The sequence below is a fragment of the Amaranthus tricolor genome, chromosome 1, assembly GCF_026212465.1.
Source record: "Amaranthus tricolor cultivar Red isolate AtriRed21 chromosome 1, ASM2621246v1, whole genome shotgun sequence".
NCBI classification, from domain to species: domain Eukaryota; kingdom Viridiplantae; phylum Streptophyta; class Magnoliopsida; order Caryophyllales; family Amaranthaceae; genus Amaranthus; species Amaranthus tricolor.
The window spans coordinates 16,151,772-16,172,414 of NC_080047.1; the positions used below are offsets into that span (position 1 = coordinate 16,151,772).

General features: G+C 32.8%; 1 protein-coding gene and 1 long non-coding RNA gene across 2 annotated transcripts; both read left to right on the top strand.

The window, feature by feature from the left end:
- Positions 1-6,957: 6,957 nt before the first annotated feature.
- On the top strand, positions 6,958-9,157 carry LOC130806041 (uncharacterized). The gene is made up of 2 exons (XM_057670943.1): positions 6,958-7,467; positions 8,038-9,157. Exon 2 carries the CDS (start codon positions 8,082-8,084, stop codon positions 8,964-8,966), a length of 885 nt encoding a protein of 294 aa, XP_057526926.1. The 5' UTR covers positions 6,958-7,467; positions 8,038-8,081; the 3' UTR covers positions 8,967-9,157.
- Positions 9,158-15,321: 6,164 nt separating this feature from the next.
- On the top strand, positions 15,322-18,231 carry LOC130806050 (uncharacterized). Its single transcript, XR_009040253.1, has 3 exons — positions 15,322-16,423; positions 17,225-17,436; positions 17,541-18,231. It is a non-coding gene; the product is annotated as an uncharacterized LOC130806050 (long non-coding RNA).
- Positions 18,232-20,643: the final 2,412 nt, after the last annotated feature.

A 20,643-nucleotide genomic window follows, 5' to 3' on the forward strand; every position in this document is an offset into this window, starting at 1 on the left:
CAAGTTGTGAACCCACACACACTCTGCACACGCTTTATTATGAGTGATTAGGAGTGTGCAATGGGCCTTCGGCCCTTAAAAAATGGGCTTTATATCGGGTGGGTTTTAAATGTGCCTTTTATTTTGAAAATGAATTGGGCTTTATATGGGCTTTAAATGGGCCTTTATTATTTTAAAATTTGCTTAGTTATGATACATTATTATTAATTATAATAGTTTATAATTTAATTATAATGGACAAGTGCAAATAATAAAATTATAGGACATTTATTTTGATTTAAATCGAAAGCGTAATACACATCTCTATAGATGAGTCCTTTCACTCCCAAGTCCAAACCTTCTAAGTGTTTACAAACACCAAAGCTTTACTGCTTGGAACATTGTTATAGAGTCGATATTCATGAATCGCAAACATCCAAATGAACAATTTAGTGCACAACAAAGAGTATGATCCAACAACTTCGAAGTTGCACGACACAAACCTAACAATACCAAGAAGATCGAGTACAATCCCGAATCATTAACTTCCATAAAAAATGGCGTCTAATAATTGAACATTAGAAACCCATTGCCTGGGCACTACAAAATGCCATCAAATCAAAAGCATTGTTCTACTTAACAAGGAAAATAAAAATAACATCTTCTGGCAAAAATTTTATTTGGTAAAAATGAACACATCAGGGTGAACTCAAATGCACCATTGATGCATTGAAATAAACGACACATTTACAAGAACAAGCCCTGATTGGAGATGTCATTAAAACGAAAGTGATTGGAAAATTAATAAAATTAGGATGACTGACCTTGTGAAGGTGATTAAACTCACTAAGTCAATAACAGAGAGTTGTTCAGTCAATGGAAGTTCTGAGGATAGAAAAACATAATCTTTTCCACTTTATGACCTTCTGAAGGACAGCATCATTACAGATCGTGGTAGCAAATGCTGTTGAATAAAGCCCCATTTATTGTAGTATCCTACAAATTATTTAACAACTGAAACTATCAAATCAACAATGATTGTCAAGATTAGAGAGGAATTATTAAAGAAAATCAATGAATCCATGAATATGATGCTTTATCAGCCTTAGTTTGCACCAAAATGAAAAAGGCATGAACAAATTGGTTACTCCAAATATCCTTCCACACCACAAACCAAAAAAACATAAACAATATGGAATGAAAAAATCACAAAATTATCCACTATCAGTTATTAATATCAAAGGATTATGCCAGTACTTAGCGTATTTAAACAAAACCATGAAAATTGTCGGCTTTCAAAGATCGTTATCTCATAGTTGTAGAACCTGAAAAATGAAAGTGCATGAGGATAGCCGATAGTATCACTTATTTCATCTGATTTTTTCTTTCTCCAAAAAATTTCCATACACCTGCATTTTTCTAAAACTAGTTGTGGGGTCAAGTGCTACGCATGCGGTCTCTCAAGTTACACTATTGAATTTTTCATAATGATTTTTTATTTCTGTTAACAATATTACGAATGCATATATAGGTAAAGAATGCAGGTGTGAAGAATGCAAGGGCTAAAGATGTATAGGTAATTGTACACAACAGTATCAATGTAGGGCATGAAAACGTATTGAAGGATTTATACACTTCTATTTTATATAATGCTATTTAATACACTTTCGTGTTACAACTGATGGGTGTTAGACGTCCATTGTTGATGGGTTGCTTGGCTTGTTGAATGGCTACTGTTTGGGCAGCTTTGTTGTCGAGGTTGTTTTACGATGTTGTTGGTTGGTCGAGTCGAGGTCTGCTACCGATGGAATACCGATAGTTGGAATGACGACTAAAATCAGCTTAAAAACTTATTGAAACAACGCAACAAGCAAAAACAACATTATTATAGCAATAGAACACTAAAAGATAGTAGCAATAACTTGGCAGGATTGATTAACTTATGCATAGTTGAATTTTACTGTTCTAGAAGAAATGTTACCTAACAATAGCCCACAGAAAAACAAATAGAGAAATTGAAACACGACATATATAAAATAAGTACAAATGAGACTTATTTATCCTTATTTAAAAGGTCAATTATTTGTATCCTTCTGGCTACTATCATCATGGTTAAAAAGGATTAATAAGTTAAAGTGCATCAGCCATATTCTACTCTACACATAATTCAAAGGTGATGTGAAAATCGAATGAAGTTAAATAAAGTGAGTTAACATAATTAAATGAAGCTCCAAAGCATTAACCACATCACTAAACAGAGTTTCTCAACGAACATTATGAAGCAATCACTCATTCTCAAAGTTGAATATGCTTTTCGAGTAATGTAATTCCTTTTAGTTTTAAGTAATTAATATCCTTTTCCTCTCATACTTCGTTAGTGCGATTTAAGAGAGAATATGACTAATATATAATGTAATGAGCTATTTTATCATTAGAGTCCACTAATAGCCATGTACCTTCTAAGAAAGACTCTAATTTGATCTAAAAGACTTTATCAGTTTTGGGACTGTTTTATCCTCAATCAAAGTTGGCACAATCAAGAGAACAACTGTTGTCATTTAGAGCGTATAATGGTCATGGGAAATGATAGCTCTAATTAAATCAAATAAATTAATTAAATAAATAATTAATTAGAAATATCCCAAGATTGCAAAAAGTTCCTGTTTTGGTATAAGTACAGGTCGCGGCTCGTGACTTTTGTCGCGGCCCGCTACTTTCGCGCTTGTTTTTGCAATGCTCGTTTTATTCGGTATTGTTGGTTATGCAATAACTACCTACGGTTAATATGGTTATATTAACTGAATATATTGGGATGTATTGATTTATGATCGACATTGATTCCTGAATCGATGTTGTGGTTCATGAAGTGACATATTACTTCATGAATGGTTGTATGCTCTTCTATAAATATAGAAGGCATGTGTAAGTTATTGGACACATGAGATTTACATGAGACATACATGTAACTTCTGAATTTCTTATCCTCTCTAACACTTTACATCGAGAACTTGTAATCCTCGTTTGTAATTTTCCGTATCTTCTTCCATTTAAGTTTCTCTTACATCATTCTAAATTCCATGTGCTGGGATTTTAGTTTGATTCTTTGAATCTCAGAACATATTTCCGGTTTATTTCCAAGCACCGTAGTAGGGAGGAAATGATATTTTAGGAAAAAGCATCTCGCCTAGAATTAATATCAAGTTCAAACAAAATCTTCTTGTTACTAGTGTGCTTACGGTTTATTAACTCGTTTCCCTGAGTTCGACACATATAGCTACAAGTACCCCATGTGCTTACGGTTAATTAAAATTTGCACATCATCACACTTACTAGTGTGGCTGATTTAATCACTTTCATATTTTTAATTGTGCTTTAACTACGCTTATTGGTGTGGCTGAGTTGATTATATATTTTTCTAATTGTCCTTTAGCCACGCTTATTAGTGTGGTTGAATATATAAAATTTTAACATTATTAAATTGATTTGTAGCCATGCTTATGAGTAGAGCTATTCAAATGTGACCCGACCCGAAAGTAAACCGACCCGAAAATGTGTTTCTTTTTTAGGTTTATCGAACCGACATAACCCGAACCGAAGTTGTACCCGAACCAGTACATAACCGAAAATGGGAAAATCGAACCCGAGCTGCGACCAATTTTTATAACTGACAAATAACCGTTAACTGATATTACCCGAATCTAATAGTGACCGACCCGAGTCATATCCGAACCTAATCATGCTCGAAACCGAACTCAATCCGGCTAAAACCGACTTAACCCGAAGGAATTTTTAATTGAACTACTGTAAACCTGAACCAATTTTTAACATAGAAGTATAATCGACTCATATTCAATCATCTTATTAGTTAATCTAATAAAATAATAGATATTTTAATAAATTAAATTTTATAAATACATGGCTTCATATATTAGAGTGAATAATTAATGGTCAATGTTTATTTAACTACTTTTAATCAAATTAGATGAAAACTGATAGTTATTTAATTTTAAATTACAGTCAAACAAGTAAAAGTAACAAAGTAATAATCACTAATTGATTTACATTTTAATTATATTGCTTTACGTAAAGGGAATCTCATCATCAATTAAAAAATGACTAACAACTTAATATGATATTAACTCGATCGATATTAATTAGTATTTCATAACCGAATTCTACTTGAAAAGTACCCTAACCCGATCTGTACCTGGTAAAACCGAACCAATTATTAACCGATGACAACCCGAGACCAATTGGCACTCAACTCGAACTTCAACTGACACCGAACCGATGCTAACCTGATAGCTTGAATAATCAATCTTCAACTGAACTGACTAATCGACCCGACCCGAGTGTGACCCGTCGTAACACGCATCCGAAAAATAACCGATTCGAAATCCAACCGAATCTAATTGCAAAAAAGTTTACCACACTTAAATGAGCATGCCGTGTAGGTACATGTAATATTTTTATAGTGTAAAATACTACAAAATCAAATTAGTTGTCGTTTTGTGATAAACCTGCAGCTGCTCTTCCCCCTCACTGCATATCACTTTGTTGGTTATTTTTGTTCACTGGCCGTAGAAAATAGTACGATCGTCTCCTTTTTTGTGTTGATTCTACATTTTTTTAATGGAAGTTGTAGTGCTACTATTCACTAGGATTGTTTTAAAGTAGTATTTGTTTAGTAATACAAAATCTGTTTGGTTTTGAATCTCCAGAATCCAACCTTTAAATATTTTACAGTGAGCCTTTTTCTTGATATTGAAGTATGTGCACTAAATTCCGACCTTGACTTAGGGTTGTGTTTACATTGTTATTGTATGTTGGTGCTTTTAGCTGTTTGTTTGGTTTTGGACGATGAGTAAAAAATGATATTATGCTTACATTGGTTGCTTGTGGAATGTGGATTTGTTGTCTTCCTTTGAGTTTGGATATGATCCTATTCACTACAAAAAAAGTTTTGATTGTTGATGTTTCTTTGTAATTCAAAATTTTGATTTCTATTTCTTTCATTTGCATTTTGAATCCTGTATTTCTGTGGCTATATGCAACTTGTTTTTGTTTTCTGTGGATATATGCATTTTGTTTTCTGTTTAGATTATAGCTTTAGGGGATGGTTATGGGGGTTGTTTGCGGAGGACAACAGGACCGTTTTGTGTTTAGCATCCTATGATGTGATTTAAATGCAGTTTTTTTTAGGTTAGTGATGGAGCTTCCTGTGATATGATTTAATCTGTAGTGATGATTCTTTTTTGTGCGCTATGGTGCATCAAGAGATAGAGAATGTCTGTTCATCTGTTTGTTATAGTCCTCATATAACAAACTTTAATGTGTTTCAACACCCTCTAATTTTGATGAAAATCTAATTTTAAGGAATGTCAAAAAAAAAAAAAAACAGAGTATTTCTAAAAGATTAATAATAATCTGTCAAAACTTCTTTAGGTTTTTCAACGGTCTTATCTATCAATGTCTCTGATTACTCACGATTTCCTTTCATTTTCATTTTGCAGTTACTCATCACATTCCCTAAACAAGGAATATGACCACTCTTGAGGTTGAGGGTGCTAGCTCGTCCAAACATCCTGCCCAACAACCTGAAGGTAATGTGTACCTATATAAAATAAAATTACTACTTTTTGTTATTCTTAATTAGTTTTTGTTCTATTAATGCCTTGGAGAAATATATTATTGTGCAAGATATTATAGTTTGAATTTCCCTCTATTCTTAAACTAATCAATTGCAATACTCAAAATTCCTCTTATCAACTTCTATATTAACTACACATCTTACTTTTTGCTCCCTTCTATTCACCCTACTTTTCCCATTTATTTTTGGGCACTATTCACTTATCACTCTTAATTTGTATTTTACTCTTAATCTATAAGTTAAAACATAATCATATGGGATCTTGTTTGATTCTTCTCAATACAAGGATTATTAATATCAACTTTTTATAATTTTTAATTAAGAATAATTTGAGATATTAAGGATTAAAATGTTGCCTCTGCAAGTGTGAAAAACAAAATGGGACAAATAGGGTAAATAAGAGGGAGTATTATTTGAAACGAGGGAATCATTTACTACTTTTGTACTATATTAAATTTGATTATGTTAGTAATTCACATAGATTTTATGTGTTGGATTTTCTTATATTTGGCTGGCTATAATATAAAAGTAGTAATTTTTTGGGATTGTTAATAGCCATTATACTTCAATATATAAAATAATTTAAGTGATGTTCTCATTTCTCCCAAAAACTGAAATAGGTGACCTCTATGAGGTATCGATGAATATGGTGCTCGAATGAGCATAACAATGCTCAAACGAGCACCTTACAAGTCCACCCATTGTTTGCCGATTTGCTCGAGTGAGCTATGGAGTAGCTCGAACTAGCACTGTGCTCTTCATCCCCTTTGCTTGTCTTGCTTGGCTCCATGTATTACAATCCCTTGGAGCCTCTTCTACTTTGTTGGCTAGCATGCCACACCTCCACTATTCCTCCTCTCTTAGCTTCTTTCAAAGCCTCATTTAAAGTGCCAAACTCCAAGTGTCCACAATCTTTTTCACATACATCATCACTCTACAATGTGTCTGACATAGTGTGTGCAATTAGGTGATCAAATTCATCCTCATCATCACAAGAGTTGTGACTTACTCCAATAAAAAATTCTCAAATAAATAAGATGGAAAAGTGGAAACAACAAATAAAAACAGAGGCATTAGTCATTTGTAAATAAAATTAGTACCTACCGGATTGTAGCAATTACCTCTTATTTGGTCATCATTAAGACATTAATCCTTATTATGAGAATTAATGATTCTTTACCTTTGTGGCATTTGAGCTATTATTGCGAAATCTTCAACAACTTGTTTCTTTCTGAGTTTATTACTCTTTATAGTTTGATTGATCAAATCCTTGTTTAATCCTTTCTAATCTCAAACTCCTATTATGAGTTACATGTTTTGTGGTTTATAGTTGTATGGTGGTCTATATTTGAGTGTTTTTCATTGTTTCATACACAATTAATTCATCTCTTTCTGTTTTATTACACAAATATTCCCATTTACTCTTAATTCTTCTTAATCCTTTTGATATAAGTGTCACTTAACAGTTAGATATATTCTTCTAAATACATTAATTTCTTGTAATGGTGTAGTCATCTTCACAATTCTTTGGTCATAATTATTTTACAACAAGAAGTTCAGTAGATGAAAAACAAATTGATTTATCAATATACACTTATGTTGCATCCAAGAATACAACCACATTTTGTTTTTGGAAGGGAAGTCAAGCAATTCACATTCTCTAGAGTCTAGACTTAATTGATTGTGATTGTTTTATTTAACTGTTGTGATGTACTCTAACTGTTGAGTTGAGCTCTTAAATTTTTGAATAGGAACTGGACTTAAATACAACTACATTTGGGAAAAATTTGTCAGTGAGGGTAATCAAATTGTTCAGCCAGCTCTTGATTCACTCCAAGGTATAATTCCTTTAATGCTCAGCCAGCTATTTTCATTAATATTTATTTATGGATATCTATCTCAGTTTCTTTCTAACACAAAAACAAGCTAAGCTTGTCCCTTTCTCTAAGGTTCACACAATTGAAGCATTCATCACTAAAATCAAAGTATTAAAAGAATTAAGGTATTTAGGGAATAATGTGAGTATTTATTAGAGCATAATCGAAAGTGAAATAAAGTTGGTGCAGCAATTATAGATCAAAACACAAGCTAATAAAAAACTGTGTCAAGGACATTAAGGTTAGGGCCAATGGAAAAAGAGCTTTTATATAGGTAGAAGTAGTAATTTAATTACTCATACTAGTACATTGAACAAAGAATTGAAGTAGGTAAACTAGCTATTCTATGAGTGACTAATAACTAGTACTAAAATAAGGGGATGCTTCCCTGTTACAATAAACCTTAAGCTATCTCTAAAATACAACTCTAGTCAACCATGGCTATATCAGCTCTCACATCTCTTTTTTAAGTCCCATATAAAAAAATACAAATATAAATAAAAGCTTTATAGTCATAATTTTTGTTAACAGATTTGTGCAGCTTTCCTGCTACAACAAGGCAAATAGAGTATGACATGCGTATTTGTTGGGCCAAGGCGGGGTATCACATTCGAGATGGACCTCTTTTTCTTCATAAAACTTGGTACAAACAACTTAAGTCAATGTTCCCCAATAAAATTGGATCTTGGAAGCCTTGGGATCTATTAGAACAAGCTTGTGGTTTAGAGGTTAAGAATCCCCATAGATCAATTAGGAGGGGGTGTCCCTTATGGAATGGTACTTATTATTGTCTAAACGAGATACATATAGTTGATGAAGGAGCCATTAATGTTGAATATATGAGGAAATTGTTCAAAAACAATCGTCCAGTAGTTGCGGTGATTGAAATTCGAGCTGACTACCCACGTTACACTGAGAGTCCTTACCTTGGGGTCAATGAAAATGGTCAATTGGAAGAGTTAATGTATCATCCTGATGGTAAGAGAGTCACACATGCTGTAGTTTTAGTTGGGGAGTGTGAAGTTGAAGAAGTAAACATCTACGGCATTGATAAGGGTATCTATTGGATCTATCAAAATGCCTTAGTAGAGGGACAAGGAGTTGGCACCTCAAGTTTTCTTCCAAATGGCATGAGTATATTGCATCCTCGGGTGGTGATAGAAGTGTATTTGGGTATATCATACCCACCAAATGTCCTCGCTCTTCCTGAACATGCTAAGAAAATACTTGATTTTCAAGTTAGGAAGGAGCATAAGTACAAGAATGATTCCAATGCTTTGAAGAACTACCAAAATTTGGAAGAAGAATTAAGATCAACAAAGGTTCAGCTAGAGGAATCAGACAAGAAACTTCGACACGAACAAATGCTCAATCATGCGTTGAAGAGGAACCATGAGAGACAAGTGGAGGCACTAAACACAGAAATAGCAAGATTGAAGAGAAAAGCTGGAGAAAGTTGAAATTGAAGGTAAATAACTTGTATGATCAGAAATACCTTTTTGAAAAAATGTAGTACTCATCTACTTGTGAGCACATTCACAACTAAAAAACTTGTTTGCATTTGGTCGTATATTTCCTGGTATATTCTATTTATACATGTGAAAGCATTAGGAGATATGTGACAACTGGCAACTATTTTTTTAGGTGTTTAATTTCTTGGAGTTAGTCTCCCATTGCCAACCATTTGTTTAGTTTTGATTTTTGATAACTAGATTATTTTTCATATTGCGTGGGATTGTTGCTTAATCATCTCCATGATATATATGTTTTGTTTGTTCTTTCATCAACGATTCTTTGAGCAGCTGATAAGTGCAATTATTTGTACATTCCTGACGAGTTCAGCCTTTGGTTTGTTACAGATTTGTATATGTTGATCTTCAGGCTATTCGTAAAGAAGTGCAATGCCCAATATGTCTTGGTATTTTCACTTTAATACAGTTGCATTTGTTGGTTTGATATTTGTTAACACGTACAAACAGGGATTTACTTCTGCATCAAAACCTTCTCATCACTCTCAAAATATTTCAATAATATGCTCTATGTTGAAGCTTGAACATTTTCTTAAATTCTGTTTTCTCAAATATATATATATATATATATATATATATATATATATATATATATATATATATATATATATATATATATATATATATATATATATATATATGCAGTCTTAGAAGTTAATAGTGATGAAAGTAAATCAATTACCAATAAACTAAATATTAATTGATACTAAAATTAAATAAATAAACAAGTTTAATAGATTATTACATTAACTTTTTGTGACTTAGTATTTGTCCATTGGGAACAATCTCCTGTGTCATTGTCAAAGACCCCATGCGTTCGTGTAAATATTTCGTAGGGCGTGGGTCTTTGACCTTTTGATTGTTCCTGAAATAATTTAAAAAAACGACTTAAAACTAACATAAGATAACAAAAAAATTCAATATAATAATACTTTATTTACAAAATACTCACCAAATCCCGCATTGTTTTTGCGTGCGGGATTGAGCCACCTATATGGGTGGCTTCAGCTCTGTCTTTTCCTCCACGTCTGTTGGAGGAATTTCTAGCCGAAACGGCTTTATTATCTGGGCGTTCCCAATCCGCCTTCCATCGCGCCCAGGTCTCATAATAACAAAATATTAAAAAACGCATTAAATAAAAAAAAAATTACTCCGAAATTCATAATTCAAAAGTTACATATTAAATAAAAAAAATCTAGAAAAAAATATAACATAAAACATGCTCAAAGTATACCATAATTCATAATTCGAAAATATAAATTACTCCGAAATTCAAAAAACGCATAAAAAAAATGAAAAATACTCAAGTTATACCATAATTCGAAAATGTTAAAAACATATAAAAAATGATATATAGAGAAGAACACATAATTTATCATCAAGAACACATGCTCAAGTTATAAAAAATGATTTATAGACAAGAACACATAATTCGAAATTCGAAAAATGATTCGGAATCAAACATAAAAAAAAAAAAGAAAAGCATTCAAACATAATTTATCATCATCATCATCATCAAAAACACATTGAAATAATTTAAAAAATAAACAATAAACACTAACCTTTTAATAAAAATATGAGTTCTTTAGAGTTGTAGATGAGTAGAAATTGAAGATAAAAGAAAATTAATAGAGAAGGAAAATGAAGGTAAATGAAGAACTCGAAGGATTAAACGATGAGTAGAAGTTGAAGTAAAATGAAGAAGAATAATGCGGTTTACGTAAGAAATGAGAAATTAGGGCTTCTTTTGGCGTTTTGTCTTCTGAAGTGGGCGACCGCTTAGCGTCTGGAATAGTGGTCGCTGAGTCGTCGCCAAACCTCGGGAATGAACACTGATGACTTGCTGCAGTGGAAAAGTTATTTGGCGCAGCTTTTGACAAGACAAGACGTCGCTGCCTGCAATGACACGACCTGACTGTTTGACTTCTTCGTCTGGCGACCAGACGTGCAGTCGCTAACTCGTCGCTAACTTGTCGCTAAGCTTCGGTAATTGGTCAGCAGGACGGCTGTGCAGTTACCTTTATTTAATACTATTAATTTCATTATTATTATTATTACGATTATTACCTCTCATTATTATTATTATTATTATTATTATTATTATTATTACTATTATTATTAATTTCATTATTATTATATTTATTATGATTATTAATTTTATTATTATTATTATAATTATTAATTTTATTATTATTATTATTATTATTATTATTATTATTATTATTATTATTATTATTATTATTATTATTATTATTATTTTTATTACAAATGTTATCGTTATTAATATTATTATTATTGTTAAAATCAATATTATAATTATTATTATTATTATAACTACAAAATATTAATAATTCGAAAGATTATAATTAAATTGTATTAAATATTACAAAATATTAAATAATTACATATAAAAAATTAAATTAATCTTCATCACTAAAATAATCGTCGTTCTCAACATCTTCATCTTCGGATTGTTCGTCTTCTGACAGTACAAGATCCACATCTTCTTCAGTATCTTCATCATTATCATGCACCTGTTGAACAATGACGCCAGATGGATCAAGAAGCGGTGTGTGGGATACATCTTCTTCAATTTCAATATGGTCCCTATTTTCTTCTTGGAAAGCAGCATCTTTGGATTCATGTTCTAATTCTTTGTCAAATTTGTTCTGTTTGACTTTGCAAACTGCTCTCCAATCTTTTAAATTTTGTCTTGTACTCGGATATGGAAGATAATACACTTGACATGCTTGACTTGCTAACACAAACGGGTCATATAAACGATACGAGCGACGTTGATGTATGTCAACTAACTTATATCGTTTATGAATATTTGTTCCGCGGCTATTTCCAGTAGTAGTTGGGTCATACCAATGACATTTGAACAACGTTACTCTTTTGATAGGTATCCCCGGGTATTCAACCTCTACGATTTCAAGCAAATGCCCGTAAAAATCTTCTTCGTCACGACTGTTGTCAGCAGCTTTGACGCACACTCCGCTATTGTCTGCTAATTTATTTGATGCATGACGTACTGTATGGAATCTGTATCCGTTCGTGTAACAGACGTTGTAACTCCGAGCATATTTTAGTGGTCCTTCAGCAATCTGCTTCAAAATGTCACTGTTCACTCGGTTATCGAATGATCCTTGTCTTGCCTGTAACACAAATGGAAATAACTTTATGAATTTAATTAACGTAAAACTAACATACATATATAATAACTAACGTAATAGATGAACAACATACTGCAGTTCTGAACGCATCAGTGAAATTATCTTGCACATACGCTTCAATCCTCTGACTTGACCAATTCGGTTGATGTCTTTGAATTGAACTTTTAAACTCAGATACAAATACATCCACCTCTGGACAGTTCATTAACACGTATCTATGTGCAATCTCGTAATCTCTTTCATCCAAAATATATGCTACTCCTTTTCCATGAAATCTTATTGGATGACTGAAGATTGTGAATACATCATTTACAACATTGTTGTAACTTCCATCGTCATTCCTAGGAAGGTCTCTGACCCTACATCGCACATGTGGCTCAAAATAATGGGAAACAAAATGCGATGCTTCCTCGGTTAAATATGCGTTGCATATCGACGCTTCAACATGAGCTTTATTTTTGACATTCAGTTTCAAATGTCTAAGGTACCTGTTCGGAAAAGTTAGTTCACTGGTAGAATAATGAAAAATTTAATTGCATATGATTTATATACCTCTCAAATGGATACATCCATCTGTATTGGACCGGTCCTGCAATTCTAGCCTCATATGCCAAATGGATCGGAAGGTGTTCCATGCTATCAAAGAATGTGGGTGGAAAGATTGTCTCTAGTTTGCAGATGATAACCGGAATATCTGCTTCCATTTTCCTCAAATCCTCCACACATAGCTTTGTGGTAGTCAAACTTCTAAAATATAAGCTCAACTCCGTAAGCGCTTCCCAAACCTTCACCGGTAGCAATTCTCTAAATGCAATTGGAATTAAACGTTGCATGAAAACATGACAATCGTGACTTTTCATGCCAAACAATTGATGCTTGGCCATGTCAATATTCCTTGCCATATTGGAGACATAACCTGACACATCATATGTACAAATACCCTCCTCCCACAACATATTCAACTCTCGTATTAGAGGTTGAAGATATAAGTCAATGTTGTGCTTTGGATTACTCGGCCCAGGGACAATCACGGTCAAGAACATATACGGCTTCTTCATGCACATCCATGGCGGAAGATTGTATGGTGTTAAAATGACAGGCCACGATGAATACTGTTGACCCGAACTTCCAAATGGGTTAAAACCATCTGTACACAAACCAAGCCGCACGTTTCGAGTCTCCAATGCAAAGTCTGGATGAATGTCGTTAAATGTCAACCACGCTTCAGCATCGGACGGATGTATCATCTCTCCATCCTTAGTGCGGTGTTCTGCATGCCACCTCATATGCTTAGCTGTTGCCTCTGAAGCATACAATCTTTGTAATCTGGGCCCTAGGGGAAAATAATGAAATTGTTTCCGCGAAACCTTATCACCCTTACTGTTTCTTCTCCATCTAGAAGTTTCACAAATGTAACAGCAAGTTGCATTCGCATTATTCCCCCAATATATCAAACATCCGTTAGGACAACAATCTATCTTCTCAACAGGTAATCCAAGAGCAGCTATTTGTTTTTTCGTTTCGTAGAAGTTGTTTACCATCGTATTCTCTTCTGGTAACACTTCGTTGACAATACCACAAATATCGTCGTAACACCTCTCAGTGAGACGATGGTCTGTCTTCAGGTTTGTAAGTCGACCAATAATAGACATCTTCGTGTGATTTTTACAACCTTCATACAGAGGACTATTTACAGAATTTAACATTTCAAAAAATTGTTGACACTGTGGGTTTGGATTTTCGTCAACATGTACCGGTGGTTCATTATCTACTGGCTCTACATTATACTGTGAGGGAAAAAAGTCATGGTAATTGCCTGGAAACACACTTGCTGCTGCATCATGCACCATCTGTGCGTATGGATTTGGATTATTTGACGATTGCTCTCCGACTTCCGCTGCAACATCAGATGTTGTTCCTATCTCTGTGTTCTGATGATATTCCCACTCATAGTAATTTTCAACAAACCCCCTTCTCATTAGATGTTCCCTTATTTCATCTGCTTCCTTAAAACAACAATTTTTACACTTTTTACAAGGACATCTAATCTCAGAACTCATGCTTTGTGAACGAGCAAAATCTAAAAACTCTTCCAACCCTCTCATAAATCTTAAACTAAACTTTCCATTTTTTTGTCGGTTGTACATCCAACTTCTTTCTTGCCTACAACTCATTTTTAACACCTAAATATAATATAATAACATAATTATTCATGATGTAATTACCAATAAAGTAAGTTAATGACAAAAACAATATATGACAATAACAATATATGACAATAATAATATAATTATTGTAATAAAAACTACTAAAGCAAACTAATGTCAATAAAAACAAAATATAAAATAATAAAAAATATAAAAACTCAAGAAAATAACAATAGAAATTAAATAATAAAATTAAATCAAGTACATATAAAACTCAAGTAAATAACAAAGTAAATAAAATATGTACTAATTCAACAATAAAATTAAATCAAATTATATATACTAAAAACTAAAATTAAATCAAGTAAATAACAAAGTAAATAAAAATAAAATAACGATAGAAACTAAAAATAAATAATAAAAATAAATAAAACTAAATCATATAAAAAAAAAACAAAAAACTCACTAACCTCTTCAAGTTTTTTAGCTTCCAATTATATATACTACGATATAACAATCGGATTATTTATAGATACAATGGCCAACGAACGGACACCGCGGAATTCAAATTCATAAAAATGGCGACCAACCGGCTACCAAATAAACTGTCGCCTACTATTTGAAAAATGGACCGTCAAAAACAAAAAGGAAAATTCAATATGGCGACCGCAGAGCGACTACAGCACCCGTCGCCTAGTAACAGGGAAATTTAAAATAAAAAAATAATAATACATGGCGACGACTGGGCGACAAAGATCCCGTCGCCCAGTTACTTTTGACTTTGGCGACCAATTTTTTCCTCGCCATTTCGTCGTCAGTTTGCTTTTTGCGTTGGCGACCACTATTCTTCTCGCCGTGTCGTCGCCAATGGGCGACCAACACTTCCCCTCGCCAATTTTCCATCGCTAATTCATGAGTTTTTGTAGTGGAGCTAGCTTTTTATCAGGAGGACGAAGCTCGCAATAAGCAGGTTTGGGTCTTAGAAGCATTAATAATCTATGAATAATTGATGTTTTATATAATCTTCAATCTCTATCGTTGTCGATAAAGTATCTTATATATCTGAGATTTTTGAACCTTTGCATATAAACATTCCTAAGCTTTAGTAGTTTTTTGTTAAGGAAATGAACTCCAGCCCTGAGTCCATGAATCTCCCAGAGGTTGTATATGTCATATTCTTGTTTTCATCCTTGAGTGGATATTCAATTTCGTTTATAAGCTTAGTATAGTGCAAAATCTCGGATGTGGTCATGGCTGCGGTAACGATCGTGAAACCACTTTTATATTCAATGTGGATGGCTTTGCGGGTCTTGCCGCCTATATTGTGGCTACCATAACTAGTAGCTCAAAAACCTTAACATGCGGTCTCAATGCAATTCTACAGCCGATATTTTGCACTATACCTGACACTTGCATCTTAACCATTAGACTTGTAGTCTCCGAGAGCATTGGGCCCTCGAAACACTTTTTTCTATATTTCTGCATGGGGCTCACTTCATATTTGCATTTTATTCTGTTAGCTGTTAAGCATTAAGATTTTGTCGCACAGATTCAAGAATCTATTACCCAGGTCCTTATAAAACAATCGGAAGCACTTGGCAAGAAGCGTCCTGCAAACAAGGACACGGCAGGCCCATCACAACAGTCTCAAAGTTCTTACCCAAGGAGGAAGAGGAGGAGAAGAAATAGTTCTATTGAATATCAAGACTATGACGACAATGATGATGCACATGATAGTGACAAACAATTTGTTCCAGATGAACATCACAGAGAAATCAAGCCAAGGAAGGCGAGAAATAGGGGTACTGTTGGAGGTTCGCATAGTCCATCAACACCACATTTAAGTGGGGGATTTTTTGACAATAATGTACAACCAAGTAAGGAAGAACAAGGTTTATCTCCTGTGTTGACTAGTGGAACTAAAAGGCTTTCGTGGGGTAGGGGTGGTGCCCGCAGTAACAATAGGCATGGCAAGGTATAGGATGTCACGATTAAAAATGCCCAACGTATCCGCTTAGCCAAGTTAGTTGACTTTCTCCACAACATGGAGGAAAATGGTGATGAGGTATGCGATCTGGCGAGTTATTTAAATATTTTACTGTGGTTTGTCATGTTAGCTTTGATTCATGGCACATTTTAATCGGTTAAACTGCTATTTAAAAGATTCAGTTGCCACTAAACCTTTTGCTACTTTTCATTTGAGGTTGATCTCACGCTTGTTTCTTTGAAAAAGACTAGTGAGGCTGCTGGTTATGCTTATCCATTGGGTGTCAATTTTACTTTGTTTTTAGACTTAGAAGACCACTGAAACGTATATTTTTTCAGAACATAAAGCAGAATTCTGTTTCATTTGTGTTTTTCCATGAAGAATGGTTATGCATTTCAAAATTCTATGATCAATTTACAACATTACTAACGATACCAGCATAGTAGTGGGAATGTGTGCATACACAAATTTTGAGTCAAAGTAAATAAGGCAGGAAAAGGGACAGGACAGAATCTGTATCTATAGCTTTTTTGAAAATAAATCAAGTCCTCTGATTCCTTTTAACCTGGATTTGAGTGATGTTGTATGTACATCAACTTAAGTTTGAAGGTTTTGATTGAAAGTATTCAACTTAGAGCAGAGAAGCTTGTTGATGTGCTTGTTGACTACTTGTTACTATATCGAAATGAATGGTGAAAAAGAATTCACGTGGACGATAATTGAAACTAATCTATTTGTTCTTGTAGGACCCTAATCTTTTGTGATTAAGGCTTTGATGTTGTTGTATGAGATTCTCTGAGAGAACTTTTGCCTTGTGATATTTCCATCTTATGGCTTTGATCCATTTCATTGTTTCGTTTTGGGTGTTGAAATATGCAGTTTGCAGCTTTGCAAATGGCATCAAAAGAGGAAAAGTGGGGTTGCAAGATGTCAATGATTCCCACAACCATAACTCAGTTCTCCAACCATGTAACGATAAACAGTCTCAAGTTGTTGATTTGTTACAAGTCGAATTGCATAGATTGAACAGACAAGATGCTGCTCCAGGGGTTGCTGTAGCCAGCACCTGCATTTCAAATGGCGAACGCTTGGTAAGCATACATGCTATATAATTTGCGTACTTCTACATCTCAATCGATTACATTGTATAAATATGTACAAAGCATAACTCCAGCGTTTCTGCCATGTTCGTTAGATTCTATCTTACCCACGAAAGGAAGCCATGTAAAGTATAATTGCTCTTCCTATGAGTGGACTCACGGCCAAGAGCTTCACCATACAGGCAAGAACAAGTGAGTTCTAAATGCCATGCCCTGGAATCTGGATATATTGTTAACCAACCGGAAGAGATACGCCAATTCGAGATACCACATACGTGAAGAATGCCTGTAGTTTTACAGATCCTTTCTTTTACACTATAGTTTAAGTGATCCTTTACAAATTACAATTCTTTTCATACTGCCGATTTATGTAAATAGACTGGTATATTAGGATAAATTAATACCCCTCTTTAGGAATGGGCATAAGTTGATTATAGATGCAGGCAAATAATTTGTGTTTATTAAGAAACAGTTCCTAATTTTCTTTCCTATCATATTATCATACAATCATACAAATTTTATTGGAACGGTTTGGTCCGGTCTAGTCTGGTGTCTTGATTGGTCTGGTTTGGTCTGATTTTTCTGTCAAACCATATCAAATCGGATCGTGTGCAGCCCTATATTGAAAAATTCTAAAGGGCAAGTTTATAAATGATGTACATTTGTCATAATGCTATTGCTTTTAAAATTATATACTACTAGATAATCTCCGTGTGATGCATGGTTTTTTTTCATTTTGATGTAAAAAACAAATAAATTGAATAAATCCGGCATAATATTACATTAATATAGATTATTTCTTAACACACATTTTATTACATTCATGAAAAATGAAATTAAAACTTTTTTTTATAGTTATCATTATAATAATGATGAAGCAGTGGCCATTGTAAATTGTATTTATAATATAATTGTATTTTAGTGTAAGTTTTTTTTAAGTATATTTAAAAATAATATAATTATTTGTAAATGAATAAATGTTTTTTCAAATAAATATAGATCAATGGTGCTTTGTAAATTAAATATCAAAGATAATAATTTGTGCATCTTATTACATACTAGTACTATTTATTACAATGTTTTCAAATTTAATAGTATATGTTATAATCCCAACTAAAGTTTTTAATGATGGTCAAATTAATCATCTTATAATCATCCTTAACATTTAAGATTCTTATAGTTATTGTTATTCAATGACGTTATCTTTTCTTAAAGGAGGGAAAAAATCTTATGAGAAGATGACAACTCATTAATTTTTTGAGTTGCTTAATTATGTTAGATGTGTTTTGTTTTAATATATTGTATAGATGTGTCAAAACTAAAATAACAAGATGGACAAGGATTGATTCTTAGGAGACTAGCCGTGAATTATTTTGTAGCAAAGAAAAAGCTTGAGAAGAGAGCATAGGTAGATGGAAGATGAACAATTAACAAAGGAAATGAAAAACTGCTATAAAGAAAACGTGGGTAATAAATAATTTGTCTTTCAATAAACAATTTTTATTTATTTAAACAAAATTTCTGTTTCTTTAAAGAAAGCTAATTGGGACCATTTTTCATGAGAATTTGTGTCAATTCAAATCTTTTTAAAGAACTTACCTAGCAATGTATGAGAAAATTTGAGAAAAATAAGTAAATTAATATAAGAAATTCAAAAAAAAGTAACTTTAAACTTAATTCTCAAGATAAGCATTTTTTGTCCAGAGCACAAGTTCGGGGTTGTTCGCTGTTATTAACAACGAATAAAGAAGCTTTATTAAAAAAGTCAAGCATTTTACCATTTTTGACTAAACATCTTTATTCGCTCTTATCAACAGCCAACAATTACGAGGCTAATTGTTATTTTCTTGTTCCAATTTTAATTGCTATTTTTTTTTGGGCCATGTCAATTTTACAAGGCTTATTTTAAGGCTTTTAATTATTAAAAAGCTACGATTATCAACTTTCTATAATTGAATAATGCTGTGACATTAATTTCTTTCATTTTATAATTTGATATTATATTAAGATTATAATGTTGTATTGTGTGTGGTTGCTTGGTGCTTTGTGCTGGTGTGCAGAGTTCGGTCTTGCTTAGCATAGCCTCAAGTGTGTGGTGCAGGTGCAGGTGCTGGTGAAAGTTAATGCAATGTCAAGTATGTTGTTGTTCAATATCCTTGTGTCAAGTCTTCTCTACATTAAAAAGATGCATTTTCATCAGAATAGTGATAAGAAGCATTAGTATTCTGTTATTATAGTTGTTCCTTGTATGTGTATTTAGAAGTTTGTATTAGGTTGTTATAAAGGTTGTTAGGTTCTTGTAACAACCCTTCTTTTGTCTTTTTCCTTTTCTTGTTTTGTCTTGTAAACTATATATACATAGCTTCCTTTTGTAAAAATCTTAGTTATGTGATAATAAAAAATCTTTCTGTTTTCTCTCTCTTTGTTCTTCTTTTGTTTCCTGAGAGTTTTATTGCGAGTGAAACATTCAAATCCATAAAAAGACAGTAGTGTGCAAATGTCTTCATAGAAAGCAGTCATTTGGTAATCATTAAGGTACACAGTCACATACACCTGTGTCAAACAATCAGATATATACATGCTTGACACTAACAGTTTGTGCAACTTAACAACATATTTAGCGTAAGTACTAATGGTTACCAAGAGGAAGAAGAAACAGAACAAAGTCTGGCCTTGCAAATGATTTAGTTCTGCATTTGGTGAAAATTTCACATTTGTTTGATGATGATTAGATGATATCTTCTACAATACATTCTTTATTTAGTCGAGTTTGAAAGTTTGATATTTGTTTTAGTCAAGTTTGAAGTAATCTTATGTTTCTAGCTTTTTTATTTCTTATTTTAATTTCACATTTTTAGTGATTCTTGTGTTTCTATCTTTTTGATTTCTCATTTTAATTTCACATTTTAATTTTTTGATTCTTGTGTTTATAATTTCACATTTTAGTGATTCTTGTGCTTCTAACTTTTCGATTTCTCATTTTCAGTTCTTACATGATAAGCTTCATTTTGCATGCAGTCTTATCAAAACAAGGTTATTTTGTAAATGTACTTTTGATTATGTTATATAAGTTTATGTTTGGATTTGCAGCTCTATGCTTTTTAATTAGGTACAATGAAGTGTTGTAACTCACTAAGAGTTTCTGATTGATGATTGTGTGTACAGAATCTGTTGCATTACTCAATTTCTATATTTTTT

Coding starts and splice junctions, on each gene's coding strand:
- LOC130806041 (XM_057670943.1), top strand. CDS start 8,082: ATGCGTATTTGTTGGGCCAAGGCGGGGTATCACATTCGAGATGGACCT.